Here is a 19,546-nt window from a genome sequence, read left to right on the forward strand (position 1 = left end):
AGGTACCTCATATAAGTCAAATCTTACAATATTTGTTCTTTGTATCTGGCTTATTTCACTTGGCATAACATTTTCAAGGTTCATTCATGTTGTAATTGATTTCACATGTCATAATTGTAGCATGTTGATTGTTGTAGTGTGTATCAGAATTTTATTCCTTTTGAAGGCTGAATAATTTTTCATTGGATATATGTACCATCTTTTGTTTATCCATTTGTTTGTTGTCAGCTGTTTAGTTTTTCCTACTTCTTGGTCCTTGTGAGTAATGCTGCATGAGCATTTGTTTAAGGTCCACTTTCAATTCTTTTGGGTATAGACCCAGAAGTGAACTTGCTGGATGGTGTGAAAATTCTGTTTAATTTTTTGAGGAATTGCCAAGCTCTTTTCCATAGCAGCTGTATCATTTTACATTTCTACCAAAAAATGCAAGAGGGGTCCAGTTTCTCTATATCCTCCCTTCGAATGGTTTTTGTTTTGTTTACTGTGTTCTACATAAAAATATATGAAAAGGGCTAGAGATAGGAAGAAAAAATATTGAAAGCAGTAAAATGGTAGGTTTAGGTATGAAGTTTGTATTTGGCCTCACATTCCAATGATCTAATACTGATTGTGGGGGTTATACCTAAGCTAGATCTAGCTAGTTGAATATATCTAAGAATTCCCTATTCTTTTTTTTTTTTTTTTTGCCTTCTAACATTGTTTCCTTGTACTTTTCAAAATTAAGAGCATTCTCTTATGCCTTCAGAAATTCTCTTTCTAAATATCTTCCATTTATGGCTCAGTGTTTTTGTAGGACCCCTTCAATACCTGTCTCCTCATCTGCTGCCCCCCATTGGTTGAAGCCTCTCATCTGTCTTCCTCTGACATCAAGCTAGAGCATTCATCAGCCCACTTCTTTAGCTGGGAACTACCTCTGTGTCTATAACAGCCCTAGGATGGTAGAGTGGGAGGTACAGATTATGATCTTAGTCACTGCTAGAGTAGGCCCAGGCCAAGCTAGAAAGTGCTAGGAAGTCTACACAAAATGACCAGATAGTGACTTTGAATGGACTTTGGAATCAGGATGGGGTCATCCTGGAAAAAATGTGTCCAGGATTAAAGGAGTACTGTGGATGAGGAGTTGGGATGGTGTAAACGTAGGATCAGCTTGATTTAAGGAAGTGAGGGAGAAGAGTCAGCCATAAGCAGGAATAGCTACTAAATGACATCTATTGTTCTCTGGACTCAAAACCAGAAATATTTATAGCAGTACAACCGACTTGAGTTTCACTATAGGACTATAAGATGAGATATTTACAAAGAAATATGAAGTCTCTATGTCAGAATCAATTATAAGTTGGCTCATAATGAAGCCAAGTTGTTTAGTTATTTTCTTAGTCCCTTTCTTGGCTAGGCTAAGTCTGACTAACCAAGGGGCAGGACACAGCCAAAAGCAATTACCCCAGCCTGTTACATCTCTCAACGTGTTCAGATCAAGACCAATCTTTTCCTATCATTGAGAAACACGGATTCTGGTAGCAAGGACCAGTGGTTTCATACTCTATGCACTGCATAATTGGAGGGTTTACTGCCAGCAGATGTGTTAGTTTCATAAAATTTGATTTTTAAATGTTAAATACAAAAATACATGTTTTACTTCTTTTGTTGGAGATGAGGCTTTTAAGGAGTAACAGACACCACAATAAAAGCTTGCGTGGTTTTCATTGTCAATAAAAAGGTATTTTCGTGAGCACTGCTTTTTTTTTTCCAAGAAGCACTTGCGTACAGCATCGCTTAGCAACACTCAAATCAGCTCTGACACCTTATTCATCTTTAATATTCAGGTTCAAATCAAGTCTTTCCAGAGATGGGACAGATTGAATCTTTTAAACCAAGCATGTGAAAGTTGTCACTTTATAATTTTCATCTCTAGCAGCAGTATCAGATTTTCATTTTATAACTTATTTTAGAATTGGAGATTTTTTTTTCCCCAACTTATCCTCTTAAGTTTTGTTCCTCTGCCTCTATACCCACTTTATGGTTTTTATTCCTAAAGACTGTGACAGGTCTTTGATTTATTTGTGGATTTATTTGATTTATTATGTCTTAGCATAGCATGCAGGACCCATCTTGAGCTGCTTCTTACCTACTTCTCTAAAATCCTTAGCTTCAGCCAAATTAAACAGCTCTGTTCCCCAAATATGCCGTGTTCTCTGATATCACTATTTCTGCAGCTTACACATTGTTTTCTTTGCTTTGGGGATGTTTTTTGCTGGCCAAGTCTTGCTTATGTATTTCCAGATAGAGTTGTGGATTGCCTTAGGACAGGGAGTTCTCAGATTTTTTTTTTTGCCTAAGGACAGGTGATTTTGTCATCCTGTGAATATGATAGTTGGACTTACACAAGCCTAGATGGTATGGGTCAATTGCTTTACCTGGTCTCTTGATGCAATGAAGAGACAGTGGCAAAAACAAGATCTGTGAGGCTGCTGCCTGTGACAAAGCATGGTGTTTTATAGTAGACTTTTTTTTTTTTTAAACAAGTAGAAGGAGAACACTCTAAAATAATGATTTAAGTATAGTATTGTAAGTACATAGGTCCATAACAGTCATTTATTATCACTGTTGGGCATTATGTAGGATACATAATTGTATGTACTGTTCTTTTATATGACTGGCAGCACTGTGGATTTGCTTATACCAGCATCACCATGAACATGTGAGGAGTGTGTCACACGATGGCCTTGTTATGACTTTGATGTCACTAGGCAATAGGAAGTTTTCAGCTCCATTGTAATCTCATGGGACCAACTACATATACATGATCCACAGTTGATGGAAACATCCATGTGCACCACAATACTGTACGTCTGGATTCTTTGGTAATTTCTCTCTGAGTCCCTCAGATTGAGTTGGGGCCCCTTCTTCTAGGGTTCTGTGTGAATCTTGGTCATAGAGTTTATAATACTGGTTTTCAGTTGTTTACTTTTCTCGTCCTAAACCAAGAACTTCTTAAGGGACAGGATTTGTTTTTTTATACTTAGGCTTATTCTTTTTTTTGGTGTGTGTGTGTGTGTGTGTGTGTGTGTATTTAGTTGTAGGTGGACACAACTTATTTATTTATTTATTTATTTGGTGCTGAAGATTGAACCCAGTGCCTCACATACGCTTTGGCGAGTGCTGTCCTGCTGAGCCCCAATCCCAGCCCTTATGTCCTTATTCATTTGGTATTTTGTTGATCTGAATTTGTCATATTTGTGATAAGCTGAATTCTGTCTCCCTTATTATAGTGGGAGTTTTAATCAGATACCCTAAACACTGTAATGCATTTAACAGTCATCTTTTGAACCATTCTTTCTCTGTCAGGACTCTACTGTTTGTGCACTACTGTGTGGAGGTCATAAGATTCAAGGATTAGATCAGAGGTTATGCTAGCGGTTGGCATGCAGTAGTGAATTAGGAGGTAGGAAAAAAAGAAAGCAAGATTTTTTTTTTTTTAAGATGTGAAATATGAGAGGTTATTCCCTGATTTTATTAAGATTTGAACTAAGGAAAGAAATGTTGACTTTGTTTTGAATCCTTATTTTTATAGTTGATATATAGGATAAATTAACTGTGGTGCAGTGGTATGTTAATCTCATCAATGTACATATCCTAAGCTCAGAAAAGACATCTCAGAGGTTTGCTTCCAAAAATCAAGTTCCACCATGATAGAAGGCAGATCTTGCCTCATTCTCTAGTAAATTGATGTATATAGATTTTTGGAATTTTAATTTTATTCCTATTTTTAAAAAACTTAGCAGACTTTTAAAATACATCTGATCTATTCAGAAGTATACTAAACTTTGCTAAGACAATTCAAACTAGTTTTCAATTTGAGAACAGTATAAGAAATGGTAGGTTAGTCCTGTATGTGGACAACATATTTTATATCTATAACCAGTATATTTGCTATCTCAGAAATCAGATGTAAAGGTATTTCTTCCCCCTTTGTTTTACTTGGAATATGTGTGTGTGTGTGTGTGTGTGTGTTTGTGTATATATATTTTAAAATACGGGGGAAAAAGGAAAAATTACCTCATATTTGAAAGTAGGGTAGGATATTCTACTAAAAAGAAAGTCCTCCACTCATCCAGTCCTACCCCATGCTGTTAACCTTTTTGCAGTTATTCTGCTAACTTCTAAAGGACCTTTGTAAGTCGTGTTGTTAAGAATATACAGTGACGTGTTGTCTGTCATCTCTTATAACAACCTCAAAGATTCCTTTCCGTACTTATCTAGCTTTGTTCTGCTTTCATCGTTATTTTTATTTGTTTTTTTAGATCATTTTTTCCCCCGCAAAGTGATTGAGGCATATTGTTAAAAAGAAGTCAAGTAGTGTCGACATGATGTAGTAGAAAGTGAAAGTTTCCCTTATCACCCTTCTCAGGGTAACTGGTGAATATTTTGTGAGATTTTTTTTTAGGTAACTGAACTTTTTGTTAACATTACAACTTTTTTATTTCCTTTAGCACAAAAGGGACCTCACTTTCCACACACTGCCACTTGTACTTTTCACTCATTAATACTTCATTTCATGGCCATTCTTTCCTGTTACCTCATGTGGGTCCATCACAGGCTTTATGCATCCAGGAAATACTGCATAAAATGGGGCTAATGCAATCTAATGAGCTGGTTTTCCACCAGGGTGTTCCCAACAATTTTTCTATTGCAAATAATACTTCAGCGAATTTTTTTTATGTTATACACAGTGTTTATTTTTGTAAGATAATATCTAAATGTGTGTTGGGGGATTACACATGTGCACTGTAGCTGTGATCTACAGGTTAACCTATTCTTCCTGACATTCAATGGTGTTTGACTAAAAACAACAATGTTCTGACTTGAGAATAAACTTTATTTATAAGGGGAGATGGATTCTTTTGTAAGGGCCCAGTGTAACATTGCTTTACTTCTTTTGTTAATAAACCTGAATTATGTGATATGTAGAAACTGTGAGAGAAAGGATTGCTCTCTTTGCCTGTTGCTTAAAAAAAAAAAATCTGTTCTTATTGGTAGCATCACCCTGATAATGCTGTTATTCATTGACTGCTAATGTTCCTCATGATTAATTCCTCCCTGTAGAATGTGATATAGGATAGAAATAAAACTATTCTATGGAATAACTTATCTTAAAAGAAATGTATGAAGGTGACCTCACCAATAAAAATAGAAGCCCTTGATGATTATTTTGCTCATGTATTTTAAGTTCTCTTCTGATAACCTTGAAAACAGTTGCATTTGTGCCTTCTGAATAAAAGAAAGCTTATGAATGAACCTCAGACACATTTTGTTTTCCCAAAGGAAAAACTGATTGGGATTTTTAGGACTTGCTTTTAGATTTTAAGAGTGGGGTTTTAAAAGTTATGTGTTGAGGGTCCACAAAAGGAGGTGCTTAGTGCTTTGGGGGGTATAATCTCCATGTAACTTGAGTTCTTGCATCTGTTGTCAATCCAATTCATTCTGGTTGTTTTTATAACAGACAAATAAAACTACTACTTGAAAGATATCTTATAAACTTCAAGTTCATATTTGAAAGGCCAGAAACTTCTCAAGTCTTTATAATGAGGGCCTCAATAGTCAACCCATGCATAGTTATATGGACAAATGTTGGAAAGTGGTTATTTGTGTTTAATATAGAATTTAAATTTATTTTGACTTTTGAAAGATATTTTATTTTTCTTTATTCAAAATTTCATAATATGAATATCTTATTTCACAATCTGATTTTCATAGTCTGATTTGTAAATGTTGTCCTGCTAATATTTTCTCTTTTTAATTTTTAGGAAGAGATGGTAGTAGTTTATTTTAAAGATTGTTTTTTATTGCTCTCTTACAGAAAACAAGCATCATTGTGGGTACAAGGAGACATTTTCCGATCCAAACTGAAAAATAGACCATCCAGTGAAGGAAGTATTAATAAAATTCTTTCTAGCTTGGATGATATGTCTATTAGTGGAAGCTTATCAAAAATACAAAACATGGAAAGATTTGGAGAGGTGAGTTTCCCCCAGGAAGATTCTATCTCAATTAGATTAATTTGTATTTGTTTTCCAATTGAACAGGTATGACATAGCAGTATCTTTTCTCTGAGATGCTGAGAAGAGGACCAAATGTTTAGGTGTGGAGTTATCCACATGCAAGCAAGGAGCAGAGCGAAGAAACCAATTGCCCTTGAAAAGAAAAGAAAAAAAAAAGCTATAATTGAAGGAGTCCAATTAGAAAGGAGGCTGTTCAGATATGCAGAATATTCATAGGAAGGAGGTAGAACAGCAAACTATTTGGAAATAGAAATTTTAATGTTACAATTGAATAAGTAGTCCATGTCAGCAGTGGTACTTTGAAAGTCTTCAATTCATGTTGATTTGTAAAGTAAGTGCAGAGTTGAAAACACAATTAGGGAATACATTTTCTGAGGCTCTACTCAAAGCAAACCTCTTTAATAGATGGTGTGTGTCATCTTGTTTAATCTTCATAACCACTAGGTGAGTTAGGTAATATTATTTCTCCTATAGTAAGGAAATTGTATATCAGAGATGTTCTAACCTCAGTGTTAAAACCCATGCGTGTCTGATCCCAATCTGGTATTTTTCCCATTATTCCCTGCTAACTTTGATATGGTAGGAAGTGACTTAGTAAGAATTAGGATCATGAGCATTTTTTGAACTAGAAGCAACCTTACAATCAATTTTCTAGTTCTTGTATGCATAATAAACCAGGGTCCCAGAAAATTTGCGACTTGCCCAAGGTCCCAGAATTATTTAAGAGTGGAACTGCTTTGAGATTGGACTTCTAGTTCCTAGTTTAGCTCCTTCCATCATTATGCCTGAAGTGAAGTTAAGTACTTGGTTTATATTTTTATATCCCTAAAGAAGCAAAAAAAAATGTTTAAAAATATTTAAAGCATTCTATCGGAGGGCAATCCATTAGCCCCAGACCAGGGCCTTGATAAAACTCTGCAACTCTGCCTTAACACCTTTGAGCCACCCAAAATGGAAGGAGTGAATGATAGCTCTCTTAGGTCAACATTTGGCATCTTCCGAACATTTCTTTTAGCAAGAAAGAGAACCAGAGTGCTTAGAGATGGTGAGAGTGAGTTTTTTTGAAGGACAAAGTATGGAGACTCCTAAAGGAACTGATTTTTTAAGCTCTGTGTATGTTCAGCAAGACAGCCACTGAAGGAATGGCTAAGTTTACTTGTTTGAGTCATCTGTCCTGGTGGAATGCAAATGTTAGCCAAGGTCATGTTGATGTTCAGAGCCTTTGTTGATTTTTTCTTGTCTCTGGGTTGCAGTCTGGCCTATTAAAAACAAACAGAAAGGATATGAAGGAGCATTTTAATGTGACAGTATTGCTAAGCAAGAACACTTTTCTTGCTCTGGTCAGCATTTCCTTCCCAGGTTGAATTCAAGTAAATAAGGCTTTGAGTTATGACCTTTGAAAAGACAAAAGACATTTATCCCTTTTATCTGAGGAACACATTTAACTTTCAATAACAATGCTTTTTGTAGGATGCTATATTAAATTAATGTCCGGTACTTTGGACACTTGATTCTCATTTTTTAGATCCCATTTTGTTGAACTTAAGAATAATTAACGCTTATCACTAGAATAGCAAGGAATGCCATATGATTGAAATTTAAAAAATGCTAGTTTTAAATATAGGCTTATTTTTAGTTGCTGGCTGTTTCTGTGACTCCTGCTGTGTCCCATTATATAGGCGGCTATAAGAAAATACCATAAACCCGGTGGCTAATAAATAATAGGAATTCATTTCTTATGATTCTGGAGGCTGTGGATTCCAAGTTTAAGTAGCTGGGAGATTCTGTGTCTGGTAGGGGCCTGCTTTCTGGTCCATAGCTGGTGCATTCTCCTGTGTTTTCACACAGAGGCTCCTTGGGGCCTATTTTATAAGGGTAGTAATCCCATTTATGAAGGCTCTAATCACCTCTCAAAGGACCCACCTCTTCCTGCATCACCTGAGGGGTTAGGATTTCAACATGTGAATCTTGGGGTGAGGCACAAATTATGAATTGTGGTGGGTACTATTGTATCCCACCAGCTAATTATTTTAGCTTTAACCATTCATGAGTGCTGTTGTTTCTGCAGTTATAGGGTGCAGAAATGAAAGAATTCAGAAGTGCCAGAGGATGATGGTATGCTTAGTATTTTACACAGTGAACTCTTTTTTCCCCCCCTACTTACCTAATGTCAGCCATGGAACATTAATAGGGGAATTAGTTTACTCAAAAATGGACTTAATAGAGAGTAGTATCTTTGTTCTTGTTAATTGAAAGTAGGGGGAAAAAGTCAAGAACACTGTAAGGATTTTGATGCATTTCAAGTTGCAGGTTCAGGGTAGAAGCCTATGCAAGTTCTGGATTTATGTAGTTAATTCTTTAGAGATTACCATTTAAATAATTAATAAAAGATTGAAAGGAGAGATTCTAAATTATTTTTGTTTTCTATGCCTACAAGAATTTTCTTGTGACTGGTTATTAGGACGCTCTGTAATGTCCTAATCTAGACAATTTGCATATAGTTTTTTAGTGGTTAGTGGGTGGGAAAAAATACTAACCAGAGTGATGCAGATTATAATAATGGACAAGGCTGGGGCTTTAATAAATTTCTTAGTCCACTGAGAATTATGAGGAATCTTGAAAAATAGAGGCTTTACCTTTATTGAACCTGGTCTTTATTTCTGGGCTAAGTGCTCTGAAATACATACAGCCTGCTGATCTAACTTAGGGTCCTGCTCCATGCTCCTGGCTTGCTCTGTGCTTCTCTTCCAAGGCCTTTATCTGTGCTCCCCTGCCAGGTGGTACATTTTATAATGGTAGGTTTTATCTCATCATGGTTCTATTCCTGGTCCACAGGGCCTTAATAGATGTTACTCGAGTGAATGAAGAAGGCTTACTGTTTCAGAGAAAAGAAAGAACAAGGACACAGATGTGGAATTGGCAATAATCCAACCTATATACAGACAATATATGCTCAAATACAAAAGTCCCAGCAATAAGTGTTCATTTTGACATTTAGGGGGTTGTAAGTGTTCATTATGGGTTGGGATTTAAAAAAACAAAAGGCCTGAGTGTTGCTGGTTGGTAGAGCACTTGCCTAGCATGTGACAGACCCTGGGTTTAATCCCCACCATTACGGAAAACATAAAACAAAAACCAGAAAAAAGTAACCTGAAGAAGATGGAATTTAAAACACTTTATTTAAAAATTTAAAATGTAAATATTTGAGTTAAACAAGGAACTTAGTATGACAACAGCCACCTAAATAGCATCCAGTACATGACAGGAACTCTTCTAAGCACTTTACATTGGATTAACTCTTTAATCCTTACAGTAGCCATATGTCATAACCATCAGCATGAGGCCCATTATAGAATACAGAACTGAGGTAAAGAAAGGTGAGGCACCTGTCCAAGATCACAACACATATGGTGGAGCTCTCATTGGAACCCAGGAACGCTGGCCCCGTCTGTGTACTCAGTCACCTTACTGCGAGGTCGCTCCATAAGGTTTTCACTGTGGTTTTAGTACATTAATAAAGTAATTTTGAACAAAACCTTAGCTGCTTTTTAATAAATTTCTCTCAGAATCATAATATATAGAAATATATTTTCTAATGAGTACTCCCACCCAATCCCAAACGCACTGGCTCTTTTGACGTGGTATATATTTAGGATCAATTCCCTTATAAACATAGGACTTGAGTATATGCATGTTTTGTGTATTTTATTCAGTATTCCACAGGTCCAAAATCTTTTTCCCTCAGGTTTTTAGTTTCTTTACTCTGTAAATTAATGTAAATGTGTTTTGAATAACATTGTGTAGTACTTTGGTTAAAGAGTTTGAAGGCAAATAATCAATTACTGACAATTTTGTAGTTTGTATGTTCTATATCTTTTAGTCCTAAAAATACCCTAAACTACATCCAGTAGCCACAGAAATAAATTGAGGGAAGATCACTTTAGACAAACAAACATAATTTTAATTTTAGTATGTTTTTTCAGATCTATATTACAAATCTTGATCATTTCCCCCTCTTTTTCCCTCTTCCTCAAGTACAGACTTATAAGCAGTTTCCTATAACCTAGTTCAACCCATCACCTCTCACCACACCCTGCAGTAGCTATTTATCTGTCCTCTCCACGCCCAGTCTTTGCTTTCTCCCACTCATTCTCTCCACAGTAGCAATTAGGAGGAATTGAAAGATATAAAAATGAGAACGTTGTGTGTGTATGTGTGTATCAACGTGAAGACACCATGCACCCAAATAAAGCAATATGGAAACCCTCATAGCTGTTAAACATAAGAGATGTTCTGTTTCCCTAAAAATGAAAGAAGCATAAATTTAAATGATGAGATGCTGATTATACCTTTCAAACATTAAAGAAATCTATGCAGTATTGGCAAGGGTTTAAGGGAATAATAAGGCTCTTAAACTTCGCTAGATGAAGTTTAAATAGTATGGCTGTGGTGGAGGACAATTTGATAACATGTAGAAGACAACTTTAAAATGAACTTGGTGATTCCACTTCTATGAATTTGTCGTATGGCAATAATAAGACAGTGCTAAATAACCATGTGTGTATAGGGGAATATTTGTGGAGTTTATTTATAGTGCAGAAAGACAGAGAACAGCGTATTCCAGGGTTTTTGTTAAATAATACAACTTGGCATTTCTAGACAATGGAATTGTATGGGACTATAAGATGATAATGTAGAGATCTTTTTTTATTTGTCCTGATACACTTCCACAAAATGTATTTTTAATAGAAAAAAACAAGTTACAAAGTAGTGTTTAAAACATAACCTCTTTTGATAAGGAAGAAGTATATCATGGGGATGTGTGTAGTACAGGAAAAATTGTGTGCCAAAATGTTAATGTGTTTGGATTTTGATGGTGAATATAAAGGTGGTTTCAATGTTTTTTTCATGCTTATTGTACTTTATTTCTTGTGCTAAACAAATGTAATATGATAATTCTTCTTTTTTTAAAAAAATATTTTTTAGTTGTTGATGGGCCTTTATTTTTTTTTATTTATTTATACATAGTGCTGAGAATCGAATCCAGTGCCTCACCCAAGCTAGGCAAGTGCTCTACCACTGAGCCACAACCCCAGCCCTAATAATTCTTCTTAAAGAAGAAACATTATTTTCCTCTCTGGAGGTTGAGAGCTGAAACCATATATGTATTATAGTTTTCTTTCTTTTGGAAAGTGATGGTACTTAAGTAAACTTAAGAGAAGAAAGTAAAAAATATGTTCAATCTAGGTAGTTAGGTAGATGCCAGTGTGCTTAGCATTTTTGTTGTTTTCTGTTTTTGAAATGTGGTATTATTTACAAAAAAGAATGAGAGAATAAAAATGTGTAATTATAATTTTAAATATATAGCTAATTTAAAACTATATGTTCTTTAAAATTAGCTTTTCTTTTTCCTTTTTCTTTTTTTAAAAAAATATTTTTCTAGTTGTTGACAGACCTTTATTTTATGTATTTATATGTGGTGCTGAGAATCCAACCCAGTTCCTCACATATGCCAGGCAAGTGCATTACCACTGAGCCCCAGCCCCAGCCTCAGCTTTTATTTTTTCAAGTGAGATATGACCACAGCTTTAAAAATATCAAAAGTATTGGATTCTAACAATTAAAATACAGTTCCCTATCTCACCTTTCCATATCTGCAGACTGCTGAGCAAATTATACTAGTATTTTCACTGCCATATTTCTAACTACCTTGTTTATTGCTGTTTTTCTAAATAAATCTTAGATCTTTTCCTGTTGCCTCCTGCTGTGGTAGATAGGATTTACTTCTTTTATCTCCTTATCACCTCTACTCCCCTTGAACTGGCATGTGAAAATACTAACATGGTACTTCTGTTTTTCAAACTACAAAACTTACTCAGAAGGAAACGTGCTTTCCCAGCTTTAGTGACACTGCTCCTTAAACTCTCGGAAAGGGCTGGGGTGCTTTTACTAGTGTTAAATGATGTTAATGAGTTACTGTGCAGATATCTTCAGTTATTTTATCTTGCGTTTTTGTAAACAAGCTATGGAATTTGCATTGATGGCTTCTGGTAGTATCTGAAAATATATTTGTTCTGTATCTCTTGAGTCAGACGGTATTAGGCTATTTTCCAAAGTATGATTGTGTTTGTATGAGGGATTCTTTGGTCCATTGAAACAAATAGCTCCTTTTCAATTCTACCACATCCATAACCAAAATTCTTTCATTTGGAATTTTACCAGTTATTTAAATGGCAAATAGTTAACCATTCTTTAGTGTATACTTGCATAATGATGAATTGAGAGTACATTCAATCTATATAATAATTTATATAGGAAGTATTTGTAAATACAGATAATCTATACTCTGTTAAGAAATCTGCATAAAGTAAAATTGTTGATAATGACCTTTCTATGGAACATAATTTTTTCCAGAATAATTTAGAAGAGGATGAAGATGTGGAAATGAAAAATAATATAACCCAGGGAGACAAACTACGTGCCTTAAAAAGTCAGAGACAGCCACGCTCCTCACCGACCTGTGCATTTAGGTAGATATGCTTTAAACTTTAAAATTCCTGGTGTGCTTCCATTCGTGGTTAAAACATTTAATCTTCTTTTTTGAATATCATCCCACAAATACCAAGTTTGGGTCATGTGTTTTGATTTATTACAACTATATGTTGTCTATTTACTATGTATTTTATCACTGTTTGGTAGTAGCTAAATTTTCAAAGCTTATTGAAAGCAATTGCTACATCTCAGTCTCTGGAATTCTACCTGAAGCTGCTAAGTAGTTAGTTGTCTCTCGTACTCTGACCCAAATTCCATTTGGAATTCTACCTTTCTCCCATGTGTGTTTTCTATCTTATGGCAAATCCTTACTGGTGTGTCAAGGCTTTATTATTGAAGCCAGGTGTGCAGAAACGAATTTATGCAAGCTTTGGCTACTAATCCCTTGGCTTTACTTTTTGTTGGTAAGAATTTAAAAAGTGATTCTTATGTGTGCCTATAAAATTAAAAACATGTTGATTTTGAAGGCTGAAATTAATCATCAAAATCAATGATGGAACTTGACTTCTGACTGCAGCATCTGAAACTTGCTTATAATTCAGAGTAGATAAAAAATTTACAATTAAAATAAAAGGTTTCAGACTCAATGTTGGTGCAAAATCTGAAAACATGGTCAAGATTCTTTGCAGCAATATGTAGGGTGACAAGGTCCCAGTCCACAAATGAAATGAATGTTGTGGTAAATGTCTTCTTTAATTTACAAGTGAAAGACAGGCATAGCAGGAAGGATTTTTTTTTTTTTTGTCACTATGATAAATATCAAATGGATTGATGGGATTTAGTTTCATTGTTATAATGCTTAATTTATATTGAATCTTTGAGTACTGGTCTACTGATCTAAGACATAAAGGTTCATGTTGAGGTTATGATTTTTCTATAGGATTTTCTATAGGATAGTGAGAAAATGGGGTAGCAAGCCTTGTTTTTAGGAACCACCAATGACCAGTAGCAGGTGGAGGAAGAGTTCCATTTACTCCTATCTATTATAGACAAGGGGCCAGGTTAGGTCTTAGTTCAAATAAGAGGCTTAACAGAGTTAACACAAAGGTCTGCTCCATCATCCATGTTTGGATGGATCCATGTTAGGTCAAGTTGCTTCCCAGGGGATGGAGTTAGGAAAGGAGCTAACATTCCAACCCAGGACTGTTCAAACCCCTGCTCTTTTCACTCTGTGTTTTCTTTCTAAGTCAGTGGAAGGTTCTTCAAGATCAGTGTACATTGTTGGCCTTTTTTATTCACCATCTTTGCTTGGCACTGTAAGAAATAGCTTTATATTGATAAAAATAAATTTCAAAAAGCTTTATGTTTGATTTTTAGGACATCTTAAGGGAAAATGTACTTCCTGCTGGTTCTGGGATTTATTTTATAAAGTAGATGAATACTAATATTCACTCAAGGTTTTTCCCTTCAGACAGTTTAATATTTTTTACTGATCCAGTTCCATCTATATGATGTGCCTTTTGGTCTTTGCCCACATGTATGAACATAGTAATGCTGGAGCATGTGTCTTTGATTTCTGCAGGTCTGATGATGCAAAAGGGCTCCCGAGAGCAGTAGTGTCCCAGCCTTTCAGGTACTGTTAACAGAATTTCTGGTAGCTTGTAAATACATGCTATCTTTTAGATTTATTTTCTAACACTCAAACTGATGAAAGTAAACTGCACAGTTTTTTGTTTTTTTAAATTTTTCCCTTTCTGTCCTATCTGTATTTTTTTTATTATTATTTGTTCTTTTTTAGATATACAATCACAGTGGAGTGTATTTTGACATATAATAAATGTGTGGAGTATAATTATTCCAATTAGGACCCCATTCTTTGTGGTTGTATATGATGTGGAATTTCACTGGTGGTGCATTCCTATACCCCTCCTTCCCTTTGTTCTCTTTGTCTAATCCACTGAACTTCCACCCTTGCCCCCACACTTATTGTGGGTTAGCCTCCACATATCCAAGAAAACATTCTCTGCCATCAGCATGGGCCCAGGTGGTCAGTACCCAGTACCCAGGTCTGGAGGCAGACTCCCTGTGGTGAGGGCATGACCACATCTTAAGAAGAGCCTGCAGGCTGGAAGGCCTTTCTATGGGTGCCTTTGGAAAATGGGGGACTTGGGGGAGATTGGCTTATTTCATTTGCCATGACAGTCTCCAGTTCCATTCATTTAAAGGCAAAAACCATAATTTTATTCTTTTTTCTTATTGAGTAATAGTCCAGTGTGTGTGTGTGTGTGTGTGTATGTGTGTGTGTGTGTGTGTATCACATTTTCTTTATTTATTCTTCTGTTCAAGGGCACTTAGATTGGCTCCATAGCTTAGCTAGTATGAATTGTGCTGTTATGAACATTGATGACAGTACACTTTATTTTTAATGTTTGCTGTGAAAAGGAATTTTCCCTTCCCGATGTACCCCAGGGCTTGTGGCCATCATAGTGGTCACAGTATATTTTGTGCTCCCAGCACATTGTGGGGTCTCTCGTAAATACAGGTGCTCTACCACTGTCCTTTCAAGCTATTTTTTCAATATAGATTTTGCCTTGATTTTTTCCTCCCATTTCTGTTGGTCTTCTTTCTCCCTTATCTCCTTTACTTTATAGTTTTATTTTTCTCCCTATCTTCCATTGAAGGAGGAAACATGAAAGTTTTTCTCTGGAAGAGTATCCTCTGGCCAGGGGCCAGCACAGGGCTTGGACAGAGCAGCAGAAGGGTTTAGCCAAGATTGTTGATGAAATACCTTCTGGGGAACCATTTTGATAAGGCTCATACTATGTTACTATGTTTTGAGGCAAAACATGGTGTAAGCTGCTGTTAGGATGGATGACAAAGCAAAGAGTCTACAAGTAAATAAGCTTTTCACTAGTAGATAGGAAAACAAAGTCCTGCTACATCACATGATTTGTATAGGACAAAATGATTTGGATAGTAAAACCATGACCCAGTCGTGGCTCTCCAGATTTGAGCCAACTCTCTCTGTTTCCACTTGGCAGATGTTTGTTAAGCTGCTCAGTCTGGGAGTGTGCTAGCCAGTGGGAGTTGAAATGGGGGACAAGTGTTTGCCTCAGGGAGCTTACCTCAAGTGAAGGAAATAGACTCAGACCAAGCAATGAAATGTCATCTGAGAATTATGATTTGCTGTAATTTACAGGATGCTTGCCCTGCTTGGGGATTCAGGCAAGGTTTGCTCTCTGTAAGAACCTGTCCAGTGGGAAAGTGTGGCTGGCAGGGCCTGTTCAAAGAGGAAAGAGTCATATTTTTGAGGTTTTGTTAAGTCAAGCCAAAGAGTTTAGGGTTTATGGGCACTGGGGAAAGATGAATGGTTTAAACAGTGGAGTGACATGATTAGATACTTAGATTTCACTGGAGGCCATCCACAACTTGAATTGTTAAGGAACAACATTGGAAGATAGTCCTAGTGTCACCAGAAGCACAAGGAGATCCCAGAGAGGGGGACCTAGACTCAGGTTGACAGGGTCCTCAATGTGCATGATGGAAATTATTTTCAGCATGCATCAGATATTGAGGCTCCGAGACCTATTTAGGAAAGCAAGGAGTACCTATTCTAGGGAGTATATGGGCTATCTCAAGAGTGAGAAATGCTTTTGGGGTTCTTGGGCTTATCTTTGAAAGGAAACTTGGTGAGGGGAGGGAATGGGAAAGAATGTGGGATGATATCAGTTTGGTGATCACAAGTCAGTTTATAGTGGTCTGGCTGTTCTCAGGATTCTAGGATCCTCAGGTTGACATCTGTTTCATCATATGATCAATAAGTAATATTGGAAAAGTGCTCTGTGTCATAGGTTTCATATCTCCCCTTTGTTCGATCTCTTCTAAAAATGCATGCATTGGAGTGCTAATTAACAGTGGAAAGGGCAATTTTCATAAGAGAGTGAATTTTTAGTGGCTTTAAGATTGTGAGTGAAGATTTATAGACTTCCCAGAAATTTAGGAGTGACAGGCCTGGGAGAGAGAAACTTTAGCATAAGGCTTTGAGTTAAAGATATAGTCTCTTTCCTGCTTCCATTCTCTTCTTACCTATTTTTTTTTTTTTTTTATGGTACTGGAGATTGAACTTGGGCACTCCACCACTGAGCCTCATCCCCAGCCCTATTGTGTATTTTACTTGGAGATGGGGTTCTCACTGAGTTATTTAGAGCCTCGCCTTTGCTGAGGCTGGCTTTGAACTCTCAATCCTCCTGCCTCAGCCTCCCAAGCCGCTGGGATTACAGGCATGCACCACTGAGTCCAGCTTCCTTCTTACCTATTTTTTTTTTAATTTACCTATTCTCCCTCACTAACAATTGAGGCTAAGAGATAATGAGGGCTTACCTTGGCAGTTGTGGGCTGGAAAGGGAGGGATGGGTCTGAGTAGGACCAAGGATCTGCTGCTGTATGAATGCAGTGGGAAGGTAGGGAAGTGACAGGGACAGCAGGATCATGAATTTGAATCCCAGCGTGGCACTTTGCCAACTGGGTGACTTGGAGGAAGAACCTTTCCTTTGGGCTCTGTCTCCTTTCTTGGTGGTGGGTGGTATTATCAGCTGCCTCCTGGGGTGGTGGTGAGCATGACATAATTAAGGTTCTTTAATTTATTGTCCTAGATCATTAGTGCAATTGAACATAAACATAAAACAGCTTTAGTGTGAGACTCTGTCCATTTGTTTCCCACAAAGATTAAGTTCTTCCCCACAAGGATCTGTGTCTACTTTGAAGTCTTCAAAAGTGGCTTTGGCCCCTTCAGCAACGGCCAAAAGGATAAGCAGAGGTTCATCTTCAGGCACCAGTGTGAGAAGGTAATTTTTTTCTGTCCCTTTCCGAGGTACTGGCTTGAGGTAAAAGGAGGTCTACAGCAGGTGATGGGTTTCCCTGTAGTTTTGCTAGAGGAGGGGACAAGGGAGAATGGAAGAACCCCCCAAAGACTCTGATCTCCCGGGGCTTCTGTTTCTATCTTGCTTGCAGGGTACAAGGTGATGGAGGGAATATCCTAGAGGGTCCCATCCATCTAGTGAATGTCCAGCTTGCTTAGTGTGATCTAGAAAATGGAGTTCAGTTGCACATACAGATGAGAAGTGGTATTATCATTTCTCACCTGATATATGTAAGCAGGTGAGAATGGACTAAAAGGGTAGGGGTGTTTGATGTAGCTGAGGGCTTAAGTATGCATGAGTTACATAATATACTAAGTCTGCTCTTAATTTTCCCCTTATATTTACTTTTCACTTATTTCCTGTGTCAGGACAAATAGAACCTCCAGTTGTATTCCAGGATCTCTAGTCAAAGTGTTAGCCCAGCTTCTTGGGTCTTAGTTAATAACTTTTAGCCAAGGAACTTGACATGTGTAAGTGAAGGGCACATATTTCCATGTCCCTGAGGGGGCGGGAATAAAAGAGGCCATTCTGTCATCATTTGTACTCATCAGAATCCTCTCCATCATGTTCCCCTAATGTTTTGAACGTGTCCTAGAAGCACAAGCTCAGCGTGAGTACACATCGCTGCCTGAGTTTTTTTTCCCTCTCATCTTTGTTTTCCATCCAGCTTTTCTATAAACTCCCGGCTAGCCAGTTCTCTAGGAAGCTTGAATGCTGCAACAGATGATCCCGAGAACAAAAAGACCTCCTCATCCTCTAAGGCAGGTTTCACAGCCAGCCCGTTCACCAACCTCTTGAATGGCACCTCCCAGCCACCTGCCAGAAATTACCCTGAGCTCAACAATAACCAGTACAACAGAAGCAACAGCAGCAGCAGCAGCAGTGGGGGCAACCTCAACAGCCACCTGGGCCCCCACAGCGCCAAGACCGAGGAGCATGCCACCATCCTCCGGCCCACCTACACCGGGCTTTCTTCCTCTTCAGCGAGATTCTTGAGCCGTTCTATCCCTGTAAGTTTACAGACATCACCTCTTGGTCCTCAGAACCCTGAATGCAACTTTTGTGCCTTGCCTTCCCAGCCAAGGTTGCCATCAAAGAAATTTAATAGTGCCAATGAAGCCTTCTGATCATCGCCTGCCCTCTGTGCTGTGAAACCCTATGCACCACTTCTGCTGGCTCCTCTTCAAGTAAATGCCATGTTTCAACTGGGTTTTCTTCTTTTATTTTTCTCTCCCTTCCTCCTTTTTAAGTGCTTTCTTTTAAAGGGCAAACAGCTTTTATTCCATTCATCATGGACGCTATTGACTTAACTTGCTTTTCAGTTCAGTTTTCAAATCACTCTGAATATATGATAAGGGAGGCTATAGCTGAGCAATGCCTTTGACAGCATTTGCTCTGGTTGTGGTGGTATTAGGAATTATGACTTGGAATATTGAAATGTGGAAAGTCCTGAACACACAGTGTCTTCTCAGAACGAAGCCTCAGGCCCTTGACTGTTTCACCTTCTGCAGGGAACTGACCCAGAATTAATGGTTGCAAATGGAAGGTGTTTTATAAGAAAGGCTCATAGGTAGGTGCCTGGGACTCAGGTGAGCGGAGAGCAGCAGAGTGTCACAAGATGTTTAGAATTAGCCATCTCTCTTCTAGAGATGGGCAGCAAACATGTTCTACCAACAAGATCATTTTTTAAGCTTCCAAGTTCCTTTTTTAATGATCAGTAAGCCCTGTTAGGACTAAGATGGAAGGAGTACTAGATCCCACATTTCAAGGAAATGTGAAGCCTGGTGGGCATGACTGCACTCCGGGCCAGAGCAAACCTATAGCCTCACACCCCTGCACAGCTACCGAGGTTCCTCAGCCATCATTCAGGGAGAGGCTGCTTTCTACAGGAGAAACAAAGGAGAAGGAAAAGTGCTGGTGGCTCTGCTGCTTGTGACCCATTCAGCAAAGCAGTAGCCCTGTGGCCAGTCCTTACTGGGACCCACTTCCATTTGCTGGTGTGTGTGCGTGTGTGTGTGTGTGTGTGTGTGTGGAGAGAGAGAGAGAGAGAGAGAGAGAGATGTGTTGGACTCATTT

At 37.6% G+C, this 19,546-nt stretch overlaps 1 protein-coding gene across 4 annotated transcripts in view; it reads left to right on the plus strand.

Moving 5' to 3' along the window:
- Cdc14a (cell division cycle 14A) overlaps nucleotides 1–19,546 on the plus strand; it is a 161,075-nt gene that overhangs the window by 123,211 nt on the left and 18,318 nt on the right. For 2 of the 4 annotated variants that reach the window (XM_058581971.1, XM_058581972.1), the window contains 5 exons: nucleotides 5,858–6,017; nucleotides 12,474–12,589; nucleotides 14,134–14,184; nucleotides 17,276–17,395; nucleotides 18,138–18,657. In XM_058581971.1, coding sequence (XP_058437954.1) covers nucleotides 5,858–6,017; nucleotides 12,474–12,589; nucleotides 14,134–14,184; nucleotides 17,276–17,395; nucleotides 18,138–18,597 — 907 coding nt within the window. In that variant the 3' untranslated portion in view covers nucleotides 18,598–18,657. Of the gene's footprint in view, nucleotides 1–5,857; nucleotides 6,018–12,473; nucleotides 12,590–14,133; nucleotides 14,185–17,275; nucleotides 17,396–18,137; nucleotides 18,658–19,546 lie in introns of those variants that run through there. The other 2 variants (XM_046452334.2, XM_046452335.2) reach the window with 2 other exon arrangements.

This window comes from Marmota monax, unplaced genomic scaffold (assembly GCF_021218885.2).
Source record: "Marmota monax isolate L192 unplaced genomic scaffold, Marmota_monax_Labrador192_F-V1.1 WCK01_AAM20220418_F8-fsc00244, whole genome shotgun sequence".
Classification (NCBI taxonomy): domain Eukaryota; kingdom Metazoa; phylum Chordata; class Mammalia; order Rodentia; family Sciuridae; genus Marmota; species Marmota monax.